The 14,145-nt window shown below is 39.3% G+C and overlaps 1 protein-coding gene across 1 annotated transcript in view; it reads right to left on the reverse strand.

Annotated features, from left to right (window-relative positions):
• Positions 1-2,434: 2,434 nt before the first annotated feature.
• Positions 2,435-14,145, reverse strand: part of LOC126252852 (uncharacterized) — a 77,480-nt gene continuing 65,769 nt past the window's right edge. The window contains exon 5 of the mRNA XM_049953803.1: positions 2,435-3,556. Coding sequence (XP_049809760.1) covers positions 2,756-3,556 — 801 coding nt within the window. The 3' untranslated portion in view covers positions 2,435-2,755. The remainder of the gene's footprint in view (positions 3,557-14,145) is intronic.

Raw genomic sequence — 14,145 nt, forward strand, 5'->3', positions numbered from 1 at the left:
CAGATGCAGCATACAACAAGGAACATATAAATACCATGGAAATGGAAGGACCTCCAAGGTTGATGAAAAAATGTGGCAGTGGTGAGGACCACATTGTCTGGAGTAAATAGAATTGTTTATGCTTTAGAAGCAAATGAGCATGTCCCAAAGATGGGTGGAAACAGTGGAGTGTTTCATGAAAACACAGACGTGGGGTTTAAGAGGGTAGCTCCATTCATAACCATAACAGAACAGTTATTGCAGCTGTCAGTGATATTTGGCCAGATATAGGAGGAATATGAGCAAATGAACGCAATTGCAAATGCACAAAAGAGGATACTGCAGCCTCAAGTAATGAATCCTGTACAGATTGTGAAATATTTAAGTTTGATATGTAATGAACTAAAAGACATTAAGTTTTCTGTTCCTCTTGCTGAATCATCTGGTTATTTACTATTAAGAATAACAGAGTTAGATGGTTTTCATTCGGTTGTATATTAGGATATGTAATCAATATCTTGTTTACTGATAACTATGCTTTTAATTTGTACAGAGTACTTCCATTATCTACAGAAATTCCTCAAATGAAGGAAAATACGTTTTCACAAAAAAAGTTAGAGTTCTTGCTGACAGAAGAGTCCAAACAGCAATAAGTGAAACTTTCAATGGAGCAGTTGAACTGTAAAGAAGAGAGAAAAAAAAATAAGACCCCTGTGTAGACAGTTCTTCACATTAATATCAATCTTTGACCCAGAAGAGTGTGAAGCAAAATTATTGCAACCAATGAGAGAAATCCCAGAAGATTCCTTGACAAAACAGTCCCACTGAATCAAAGCACTGGACACATCTGAACAGTAATGAATGGTTATACTTAGCTGCAAAGGAGTTTTATGTGAGAAAGAAGCATCTAAGGACCTAGTAATGGAAGATACTGGTAAAATAATTTTTTACAGTAAGTGCAAAGATTACGGAATGAGATTATTCATACAGATAATGTGATTCTCAGTTAAAACCACAAAGAACGACGTAATACCACAAATCAGTTTAGAATCAGACTGCTGAATTGTAAATGAAGGGAAGGAAAATATTTCTGTGTTAAGATTAGACTTATTCATTAGACACTGATCACATTAGTTACAGTAATGTGTTGTTGTAAGCATTGAAAATTCTGTAAGAAGTATCCCAGAAGTATATGGAAATACTTTGATGATCCTGATTGTTGTGGGAAAATACATGTACGAACCACTATTGTAAATCAACGTCCCGAGATCAGTATAGCTCAGAGACCCCTCAACCGAGAGACTGAAATAGTTATTTATGAAAGGAGTGCTAATGAATGAGTCAATATCCTTTAGAGATAAACGCTAATATCAAAAGAACTTTGTAAACTACATCAGTAAAATGTAATTGTTGTCACTGAAGGAAAAGTATATGAAATAAATGCACTTTTTACAATGTGGAATAACTGAATGTAATGCATGAAATGAAATATTAAATATCAATGTATAAAATGTGTTTCAATGTAATAGAAGAAACTAAATAAAATTAGTGTAACAAAATCAATGAATGTAAAAATCTTTAATGTAGCTATGCCAAAGGCAAATAATGGCCATTTCTGTGACAGGGGAGGTGTTATATCCATAAGGAAAGTCAAGTCTGAAGTACAATGTATAATACCAAATTAAGCACAATGTTAGTAGCAGTGGTAACCTATTAACTCTCGGGATGTAGCATGACGAGCCACAGATCCAGAAGCAAGCTCATGAGACACCAGGCAGATGGGCAGCTGTGCAAAGTAACAAGCAAAAGAGCTATAAGATATCAACACACAAAGAGGGCCTTGTGTATTCTGATAACAGAGCCATTGGCACAGACTAATTAAAGACAATAGGAGGACAGCATTTCTAGTTAGAGAGACAGTGTGGGATGAAAGAGAGGGGGCCATCTGGTGGGACTGCACTAAATCATGACAAGCCAATGAAAGCTTAGGACACAGTGTATGACCATACTGAGAGAGTCATCTCCACCCCTCCATCCAGCCTCTGAAGAATGCTGAACAATAATGCACAAATACAGCCCATAATGTGGCAACCAGTGCTTCACACTAAGGCATGCCAAGCAAGTGCAGGGAAAAGAGTAACAAAATTTGGAAGCAGGATGCTCCAAGCATATAGTGTTGGCGACCTGTCTCAGAGCAGCTTTAGAAAACTTGTTGGCAGGAGCTGCAGGCAGGCAGGCAGGCAGGCATCTAGGTGGATTTAGTGAGAGTCCACTGCAGAGTTAGCAACTGGATCAGATGCACAGTTAGGCAGCAGCCAAAGGACTGTATTTTGTGGTGTGGGTTTCCTTAAAGCAGAAGGAATGGTGTTAGTCAGTCACCATCTCTGTATCAGACTTGACCATTTTGTGGACACATCTTATCTAGAGCAACTGGGTTGATTTGCTTAAATTTAAATAAATCTCAAATTGTTGAATGTTCTGAAGAGTTAAATTCAATTAACTCCAGCGTTTTACCTATCACAAAGGAGACTGCAACATCTTAGCCAGGTCAAAGTCTCCCTCACACTATGGCCAACCAGCTAAGTCTTTTGTTACAAACCGTGTCACTCAATCACAGGCAAAAACCCACATTTGGGACATGACAACAGGCACTTTGCTTTGTTCAAAACTGTATAAAATGTATAGATGAAGAAATCAATATGAAAATTAAAATTCATTATACAACATCTCATTGTAAATACAAATAAAATATATAAATCTTTGTAAAATGTTTAAATTACTCTAATGGAGGAAAATCTTTTGCAGAATGAATCTGTAATGAGTCACAGTCTCTCAGTTCTTCGTGTGGACTGGAAGATTCTGAAAAACTGTGTGTTGGCACTGATCCCAAGCTACACATTGGTTTGATATAATCTGATAACATAATTTGTTTTGGATGTGAATTGTGTTTTCTAAGAGAACTCCACGAAAGATTTTCCTTTGGAGTGGTAAAATTGGTTGGTGAGGATGGCAAACTACACCAATACTCTTTTGTCCTCTTAGTTCCCGACTTAAACTGCGCACCTAAGGCCTTACGTGATGAATCTTGCTTTTTCTGATCACCCTGTTTCCACCTTGAAGTGTCTCTCTCCTCACATAAGAAGTCTGGTGAGGCTGACAATCCTGGCAAATCAAAAATGTTTGGAGCTGCAATAGATTTGACTTTACTGTTTTGTCTAGACATCTGAGATGTGTAGGAGTTGACTGCATGTGCAGGCGAACTCTGTGAGCCACCAGGATACATGGATACAGGACTGTAACTGGGGACTTTCAGTTTTCGAATATCTGACCAATTAATGCACTGCTTCTGAGACTCCCTGTAAGACTGTCCCTGATCACATATCTCCGCAGATTCTACCTCAATATTCTGTGAAGCCACATCTGGCATTGCCAGTTTGTCTTCAGTGACAGAGTGAGAGAATCCATTAACAAACTCAGTTTTTAAAAGTTTTGCACCTGGTGGACATTTATCACTGGGAATGACATCCTCTGCAAAACAGCCAGTTCCTCTTCCATGGCAAGTGATGGGAGGATCAGTCTGCAACAAGACATTAATTTCAAGAAATCAAACTGAAACAGCTGTTGACACTATCATCTACTTAATATTTGCCCTCAAGACAATCACTTCCAATGTCTAAGGAAACATACAAGGCAGCGCATAAAAAATGGGCACATGACAGCAACAGAATGAAATATTTTATTAATAGTTGGATACACAATTTCTTATAAGTTAGATAGTCTCACACGTATGTCATCATCTTGGTTTACAATTATTGTCAAATGTCTAATACTATTGTGTGATTAAAATAACTTGCGACTTGACAAAGTAGGGGACACAGTCAATTAGTCAGGTAACTACAGTGACAAACTAGCTTTCCTTACCAAATCACCAAAAGGTGGGAAGGTATAGTACACCATGCTGCGAGTGAACAGTAGCATGTGGCGCTGATCATTTGCTTCCAGGTTTTCTCAGCTCTCATACACAATTATAATGTACTCGAGTACTGAAGTATCCTGTGTTCGTCAGCTGTTGTTGTGAACTAATCATTTTGTAATAATGTTGTTTTCGTAGCTATTTCATACATTTGAACACAAGGATCACCTGAAACATCTGCATCTGCATCTGCATCTACATCTACACGATTACTCTGCTAGTCACAATAAAGTGCCTGGCAGAGCATTCAATGAACCATTGTCAAGCTGTCTGTCTACCATTCCACTCTCTAATGGCACATGGGAAAAATGAGCACTTAAATTTTTCTGTGCGAGCCCCCGATTTCTCTTATTTTATCGTGATGACAATTTCTCCCTATGTAGGTGAGTCCCAACAGAATGTTTTCACAATCAGAGAAGAAAATTGGTGATTGAAATTTCATGATAAGATCCCGTCGCAACAAAAAACACCTTTGTTTTAATGACTGCCAATCCAATTCATGTATCATGTCTGTGGCACTATCTCCCCTATTCTGTGATAATACAAAACGAGCTGCCCTTCTTTTATCTTTTTCAATGCCATCCGTCAGTCCCACCTGATGCATATCCCACACTGCACGGCAATACTGCAGAACAGGGCGGACAAGTGTGGTGTAAGCAGTCACTTTAGTACACCTGTTGCACCTTTTAAGTGTTCTGCAATGAATCACAGTCTTCAGTTTGCTCTACTCACAACATTATCTATGTGACTGTTCCAATTTAGGTTATTTGTACTTGTTATCCCTAAGTATTTAGTCAAATTTACAGCCTTCAAGTTTGTGTGAACTATTGTGTAATCGAAATTTAGCAGATTTCTTTTAGTACTCATGTGAGTAACTTCACACTTTTCTTTATTCAGGGTAAATTGCCACTTTTCGCACCATATTTATATCTTATCTAAATCATTTTGCAAGTCGATTTGATCATCTGATGACTTTACAAGATGATAAATGGCAGTATCATCTGCAAACAATCTATGTGGGCTACTCATATAGCCTCATACATCATTAATATAGATAAGGAACAACAGAGGGCCTATAACACTTCCTTGGGGAACGCCGGATATTACTTTTGTTTTGCTTGATGCCCTTCCGTCTATTACTATGAATTGTGACCTTTCTGACAGAAAATCACAAATCCAGTTGCACAACTGAGGTGATATTCCACAGACACGCAGCTTGGTTAGAAGACGCTTTTGAGGAATGGTGTCCAAAGCCTTCTGGAAATCTAAAAATATGGAATCAATTTGACATCATTACTTCATGATTATAAAGAGCTAGTTGTGTTTCACAAGAATGATATTTTCTGCATCCGTGCTGACTATGCGTCAATAAATCATTTTCTCCAAGGTAATTCATAATGTCTGAACACAGTATATGTTCCAAATCCCTAATGCAAATTGACATTAGTGATATGGGCCTGTAGTTCAGCAGATTACTCCTGTTTCCCTTTTTGGGTGTTGGTGTGACTTGAGCAATTTCCCAGTCTTTAAATATGGATCTCTCTGTGAGCGAGCATTTGTAAATAACTGTTAAATATGGAGCTATTGTATCAGCATACTCTGGAAGGAACCAGAGTAATATACAACCTGAGCCGGAGGTCTTGCCTTTATTAAGTGATTTAAGCTGCTTTGCTACACCGAGGATATCTACTTCTATGTTTCTCATTTTGGCAGTTGTTCTTGATCGTAATTCGGGAATATTTACTTTGTCTTCTTTGGTGAAGGAATTTCAGAAAACCGTGTTAAATAACTCTGCTTTAGTAGCACAGTCATCAGTGACTTCACCGTTGTTATTGTACGGTGAAGGTACTGATTGTATCTTGCCACTTGTGTGCTTTATGTATGACCAGATTCTCTTTGGGTTTTCTGCCCGATTCCAAGACAGAGTTTCGCTGTGGAAATTATTATAAGCATCTCGCACTCAAGTATGCGCTGTCTTTTGAACTTCAGCAAAACTTTGCCAATCTTGGGGATTTTGCGTTCTTTTAAATTTGGCATTCAGCCTAGCAGCAATTCCCTTGTGGTCGCTAATCCCTGTATCCATCATGATACTCCCTATTTGTCCAGGATTATTTGTTGCTAAGAGGTCAAGTATGCTTTCGCAACCATTTATGCTTCAAGTGGGCTCATGAACTAATTGTTCAAAATAATTTTCTGAGAAAGCATTCAGTACAATTTCAGATAAGGTTTATGCCTGCCGCCGGCTTAAACATATAATTTTCACAACGTATCGAGAGTAGATTAAGGTCACCACCGACTATAATTATTTTATTGGGGTATCTATTTGAAATGAGACTCAAGTTTTCTTTCAACTGTTGAGCAACTATATCTTCTGAGTCAGGGGTTGGTAAAATGATCCAATTAATAGTTCAGTCCGATTGTCAGATATAACCTCTACCCATACTATTTTGCAGGAACTATCTACTGCAATTTCACTACAAGGTAAACTACTTCTGACATCAATACTCCCCCGCCAAATGTATTTAACCTATCCTTTCTGAACACTGTTAGGTCATTTGAAAAAATTTCGGCTGAGCTTATTTCTGTACCTGTAACTTTTTGAGCTTCAGTGCTTTCTATCAGGGCTTGGTGCTCTGGTTCTTTCTCAACACAGGTACGACAATTTACAACTACAACTACAACACTGAATTTCTACAACTACCTTACTATGTTTTACCTGCCCCCTTTTAGATGGATGCCCTTTCTGTAGTTTCCTGAGACCCTCGAAGAAAAAAAAAAAAAAAAAAAAAAAAAGAAAAAAAAAAAAAAAAAACTGCCCAGTCCCTTCCACACAGGCCCCACTACCCATGTAGCCACTTCCTGTGTGTAGTGAGACGCAGTCATCCAAGAATACGGTCACCTGCTTCAAGAGTATTGAGGATGGGAAGTGGAATTACAATCTACGACCAAAGCTGTGAATTTGTGAGCAGTGTGTGCAATTACTTTTAACTGGGATGCAATATTTGGGGACTCATTCTAGATGTTAAATAAGTGGAGGACAGAACAGGCCTGAACATTTATTGTCTATGATGCCGAGAACTAAAGCAAATGGGAAGGAAGTAGGTTGGGAAAAGTTGGCAAGAAAAGTAGTTATGACAGATGAGTAACCAAGATGGATGCATTCCATCAGTATACAATATGCAGACAAGTATATGGTTATCATCAATGCCAGGAATACCCTACTTCAACAAAATTCTTTACAGGTTGAAAGAAACTGTGTTTGGTTTCTGTCATGAGAGGTTTTCATCTCTGACATCTATTATCAAGAGAAGTGACAGTGTCTCAGAAATGTCAGTATTTGCATGTCATTAGATACATTTTGTTTGGAGACACTGATTTGTTGAGACATGGGTCAATGTATGTCACACATTAACAAAAACCTAGGTGAATCACACAGTACAAGTAATAACACAAGCACCAAAAGGTCAGTTTTACTGGATAATCATCCTTCACATTGTCTCAGCTCATAGCTTCATACCAAACTGCTTGTTGCTGTTTACTTCCATGAAGCAAAGCAACTATCATGAGGAACTGAGCACCATTGTTCTCACAGAATGGTTTGCTAATTTTCTGCTGAAAGCACATGCAGTCCGAAAAAAATATGATCCACAGATTTCAGCTGTATTTTTAATAATATGCATCTAACAACTAACAACCAAACCCAAAAAAGTCGACTAACATTAAGTGTTCTAAGAGTGTAATTTTCTTGCTCAGTGACAAACATATTTACAGAGACAGTACTATTTTAATATGTGCTTAATTTTAATTGTCATCACCGAATTTGGCCACGAGTTAAGTGAACTTAGCCCCTTACCTCAGAAACAGAAGAGAACCCACTGTGGAATTAGAGAATGTGAGGGAGTAATGTTTCATTGTATGTCTTCCGGTACTGACAACTGACGAGTGTGTATGACTCTACCTATCAGCTGTTATGGTACAAATTTTGACCCATAAGTAACATGGATTTGTGTGCGCACATTACAGAAATGTGCATCTTTAAATGTGGTACATGTTTGTAAAAGGAATATGAAATTAAATTAAATTAAGGCTGTTGTAATACAAGGCAGACTGTAGAAAAAAAACACATCCTAAACATTTAGTGAACATTTATGATCATGTCTCATATTGCATAATGCATTTAAATATGAACTACAGTCACTGTTATTAATCAATCATCCACCTACATACACAAAACAATACTTCATCAAGCAATTACAGTGTCATCTTTGGTATCCCTGAGGTGCAACAACTTGAAACAGAGATCAGTTGACATGAAGTGTTCCAAGTGAAGCTGCCTTTTAACAATCAGTAACACACTAATTTATGTCAGTTACCAACTAATAACAAGATCAGTACATACAGGGTTTGAGGTGCCACCCTACAACGTCAGTACTAGCTCCTGAACAAAAAAGTTCGACAATCACTGAAGTAGGACCAGGCTTCCTCCATACCATACCCACTTCCACCCGATATAACATCATCTATGCACCCAGGTAAAAATAATGTGGCCAAAAACAATAAAAAAAAAATTTCTCTTACGGAATTCAGGCTAAGAAGCTACTGCAAAACTGTCGTAGGTCTGGTCCTTACGCGGTTGCTGGAAAAATAGATCAAATAGATGTTGTAGGAAAGTTCTTGTAGAATATAAATATTTTTGGATTAAAGGAGACAACTCACAGAAATCCAAAAGTGTTCTCAACAGGTACACACAAAAGAAATAATGAACAATGCTTACTAGCTTTCAGAATTATCCTTTGATGAACTGCAAACCCCCCCCCCCCCCCCCCCCCCACACACACACACACGCGCGCACCTATATGGTGCCTGCTACAATAATGGCAGGTGGTGGACTGGTTGTGGTGGGTAGGGTGGGTAAAGAAAGAGTTGGCTAATGGCTCGGAGGGAGGCATGCAGATTGCTGGCTGGGATTTAGGAGGAAGAAGTGGTGGGTGTATGGACTTTCATGACTATAGCAGCCAATGAGAAGCAGTACATGTTCAAGGCAGTGTGGGGGATGTGAATTAGAAGAGGGTGGCAGGACATAGGAAGGGGAAACAATTGGGTGGAGGGTGTGGAGACAGTGGGTCATCTGAGATTGAGGCCAGGACAATTACAGAAGCAGATGATGTGTTGTAAGTTCAGAGAATCTGGTGGTGGAGAGAAGGATCCAGATGGCTCAAGCTGTGAAACAGCCATTGAAATTGAGCATGTTCTGTTCAGCTCCATGATGTGACAATAGTTTGGTGGTGGCCATTCATCCTGGTGGGCAGTTGGCTTATAGCGATACCATGTGAAAGGATTGTGCAGTGTTTGCAGAAGAATTGGTGTATGACTCAACTGCCTTAAAAGGTGGCCCAGCCTCTGATGGGGTAGGATAGTCCTTTGGCAGGCCTGGAGGTGCTGGGTGGGTGGATTGGACAAGTCTTGCACCTTGGTCTGTCTCAGGAATGTGATCCCTGTAACAAGGATTTGGGTGTGAGAGTGGCATAAGAATGGATTAGGATGCTGTGTAGGTTGGTGAGCAAATGAACGCCAGTTTAGGAGGGATGGGAACAATTTTGGCCAGGATGACCCTTGTTTCAGGGCAGAATGAGAGATAAAGCCCTGGCAAAGGATATAGTAGCTGTTTCTTGGGGTTGAAGGGAGGATCAGAGGGTGTGTGAGGAATGGCACAAGGAATCTGACTGGGGACTAGGTTTCTTTTGGGGGAGTTCTTTTCACTGCAGACACATTGTCCATAGGTAGCTAGGCTGAATGGAAGGCACTTCATTGACATCTTCATATCTGGACTCAGGCCCAAGGCCCTATCCACATTCCTTTAAAACCTCTACACATTTTCTCCCATCCACTTCACCTGGTTCTCCTCTACACAACACATCATCTTCTTGGACATTGACTTCCACCTTTCTGAAGGCTCCATCCACACCTCCGTCCACATTGAACTCACCAATCACCAACAGCACATGCATTTTGGACAGCTGCCAACCCTTCCACACACACACAAAAAAAAACCCTCTCCCATACAACCTATCCATCCGTGGACTATATATCTGCAGTGACGAGAAATACCTTGTTAGTATGCTGAGGGTCTAACAAAGGCCTTCAAAGACAGGCAATACAACCCAAACCTAGTCCACAAACAAATTTCCTATGCCATATTTTCACATAAATCTAATTCTCCCACCATCCTCCAGAATCAGCTAGAAAGCAGCACCCCACTCTTCGCTCAATATCACCCTGGACTGGAACAACTGAACCATAGCCTTCACCAGGATTTTGATAATCTCTCATTCTGCCCTGAAATGGAGGGCCTCCTACTGAACATTCTTCTCACCCCTCCTAAAATTGTGTCTCATCACCCACCCAACAACATCACATCGTAGTCCATCCCTATGCCACTCCCACTCCCAACCTCTTGTCACGCGATTATAATCCTTTTGGCATACCAAGGTGCAAGACCCTGTCCAATTCACCACCTATTCCAGTCCTGTCAAACGACTATACTACCCCACCAGAGGCTCGGCCATCTGTGAAAGCAGTCATGTCATATACTAACTCTGTTGCAAGCACTGTGCAGCCTTTTACACTGGTATGACTACCAACCAGCTGGCCAACAGGATGAACGGCCACAGTTAAGCTGTTAAGAACAAAACTGACATCTGGGGGCACAACTTGCAGTTTAACACAACATGTTCAATTTCAATGGCTGTTTCACAGCCCGAGCCACCTGGATCCTTCCCCCCGTCACCAGTTTCTCTGAACTACACAGAAGTGACTTATCCTTACAACACATCCTCTGCTCCCATAGTCAACCTGGTCTCAATCTCAGATGACCCACTACCCATACACCTTTCACCCAACATTTTCCATTATGTCTGTCCTATTGCCCCTCCAAATTCACATCCCCACATTGCCTTCAGCATGTGCTACTTCCTGCCAGCTGCTACAATCATACAAGTCCGTATACCAACCATGCCTCCCTCCCTCCCACATTCCCTGCTGGCAAGATGGCTGCATCCCTCCAAGCTGTTAGCCACACCCCCAGGCCCTCTCCTTGCCTCCTGCCTTCCTCTCTCTCTACCCAGACCACCCAACACTATCTCCACAACTAGTCCACCTGCCATTAAGACTAGCTGGCACCATATAGTGTGTGTGTGTGTGAGAGAGAGAGAGAGAGAGAGAGAGAGAGAGAGAGAGAGAGAGAGAGAGAGACCTCCGAAAGCTAGCAAGTTTTCTTCCTTCTGTGTCTTCCTATAGACAACTCAACACATCTGCTTTTGAGTGAGTGGTCTTCTTTAATCCGTAAGAACAAATAGAAGATCATTTCTGTCAACTCTAGCACTAGTTTAAGATCTGATGAAAAGGATAGACATTCTGCGACTTCCATTGCACCGATTATACCACAGTTGCATTTTTTCTAAAATATTCATTGAAGTTATTGCCCTGTTCCCCACAGTCATTTGTTTATTACTTAACAATGTTTCTCTGATGACCAGCTAATGATCATGCATCAAAAGTGAGTGACATACATGCTGGCAAAAATGTGCCCCTTTGCTTGCTCTACTCAGACCTGCCAAAAGTCTCAAGTTATTTTAATTGCACAATAAGACTCTACTTAATGTCACTAATTGCACTTTTATTTATGAAATGAAATCTGCCATGATAAATTTTATCTTATACACTCAGCAACTGGAACCAAACTTAGATTCCAATGATAATTAACTAATTATGCTAGAAATCTAACTTGCACATACTTAGAAAGGTACTTAAGTTTACATGTTTGTTTAATATCAAGTTCATAAACATATGTTTTATCTCTCAAAGTTTTCAATAGGTAAAATAATCATATTTCAAAGCCACCTGGCTAATTCTTGCAGTTCTGTACCAGCAAATTTTTCCTCGCCTGTGAGGGCTCGCCAGAAACAAACAATGAAGTTACAAAGATCTTAACAGAAGAAGACATTTTCCACTTTAGCTTCTTAGCACTAAAAGAATTAAAAATACAGTGAATTTTGGTATTGTTGGGCAACCTTTCGGATGGCATGTTGAAGCTGTTCCATGTCAAATATTTGAGTGAATTACTAAATTATTCTTGTAATTTCAAGTACTACCCTTACTAAACATCATTGGACCCTATCATATATGGGCAGGTTGGCTGCCAAGCAGTGTAAGTCATAAAAATTGAAAAAAGGCCAAACACCACTTAAGACAGGTAGATATTTGTATCTGAGAAGTGGCACGAGTCCTAGTTCCACTGTTCACTACTACACAGCACAAAGAGAACGAAATGTTATTACACTAAACAAAACAGCTATGCACCTCGGTAATCAGGTGGTTTATGTTCAACTGCTTATAGCAGTCAAGCCACTACCACTACCTGATAACACTGATTACTTGTGTGCTCCGTGATATGCTGTGTGCAAACATTCATGAAATTACAATGAAATGAATACCCTTAGCTGCATATAGGCATTGATATAAGTCAACGGGGACAGTACATTTATAAAAAACATTCATACTATCAAATTTGTAGTGTGAAGACAAAAGTAACACGGCCTGTGTGTTAAAGACTGTTTTATTTATTTATTTATTTATTGTTCTGTGGGACCAAATTAAGGAGAAGTCTCCTTGGTCATGGAATGAGTCAATACATGAAATTATAACACGATATTAGAAATAGATAAAATGAAATATAAAAAAACATATTCAGGTGACAAGTCATAAGTTTAAATAACGAAAATCAACAATGTAACACTGGAATTTGCTTAATTTTTTAGCTCTTCCAGGAGCTCCTCGACAGAATAGAAGGAGTGAGCCATTAGGAAACTATTTAGTTAAGACTTAAAAGAGTTTGGGCTACTGCTAAGATTTTTGAGTTCTTGTGGTAGCTTATTGAAAATGGATGCAGCAGAATACTGCACTCTCTTTCTGCACAAGAGTCAAGGAAGTTCATTCCACATGCAGATTGGATTTCTGCCTAGTATTAACTGAGTGAAAGCTGCCAACTCTTGGGAACAGGCTAATATTGCTAACAACAAACGACATTAAAGAAAATATATACTGTGAGGGCAATGTCAGAATTCCCGGACTGTTGAATAGGGGTCGACAAGAGGTTCTCGAACTTACACCACATATAGCTCGAACAGCCCGTTTTTGAGCCAAAAATACCCTTTTTGAATCAGAAGAATTACCCCAAAAAATAATACCATACGACATAAGTGTACGAAAATATGCAAAGTAGACTATTTTTCATGTTGAAGTGTCACTTATTTCAGATACCGTTCTAATGGTAAATAAAGCAGCATTTAGTTTCTGAACAAGATCCTGGACATGGGCTTTCCACAACAGCTTACTATCTATCCGAACGCCTAGGAACTTGAACTGTTCCATCTCACTTATTATATGCCCATTCTGTCTGATCAAAATATCGGTTCTTGTTGAATTGTGAGTTAGAAACTGTAAAAACTGAGTCTTACTGTGATTTAGCATCAAATTATTTTCCACAAGCCACAAACTTATTTCATGAACTACATTATTTGATAATGTTTCAATATTACACACAAGATCCTTCACTACCAAGCTGGTGTCATCAGCAAACAGAAATATTTTTGAATCACCTGTAATACTAGAAGTCATATCATTTATATAAATAAGAAATAGCAGTGGCCCCAGCGCTAACCCTTGGGGAACGCCCCACTTAACAGTGCCCCATTGGGACTGAACATCACTACCACTCTCAATATTGCGGAGAATTACCTTCTGCTTTCTGTTCTTAAAGTAAGAGGTGAACCAATTGTAAGCTACTCCCCTTACTCCATAACGGTCCAACTTCTGCAGTAATATTTTGTGGTCAACACAGTCAAAAGCCTTCGTTAAATCAAAGAAAACACGTAGTGTTTGCAACCTTTTATTTAATCCATCCAAAACCTCACAGAGAAAAGAGAATATAGTATTTTCAGTTGTTAAACTATTTCTAAAACCAAACTGAACATTTGACAGCAAATTATGTGAATTTAAATGCTCCAGTAACCTTGTATATACAACCTTCCCGATAACTTTAGCAAACACCGATGGCATAGAAATAGGTCTATAATTGTCAATATTATCCCTGTCTCCCTTTTTATGAAGTGGCTTCACTACCGAGTTCTTTAATC

The sequence above is a fragment of the Schistocerca nitens genome, chromosome 4, assembly GCF_023898315.1.
Source record: "Schistocerca nitens isolate TAMUIC-IGC-003100 chromosome 4, iqSchNite1.1, whole genome shotgun sequence".
In the NCBI taxonomy this organism is placed as follows: domain Eukaryota; kingdom Metazoa; phylum Arthropoda; class Insecta; order Orthoptera; family Acrididae; genus Schistocerca; species Schistocerca nitens.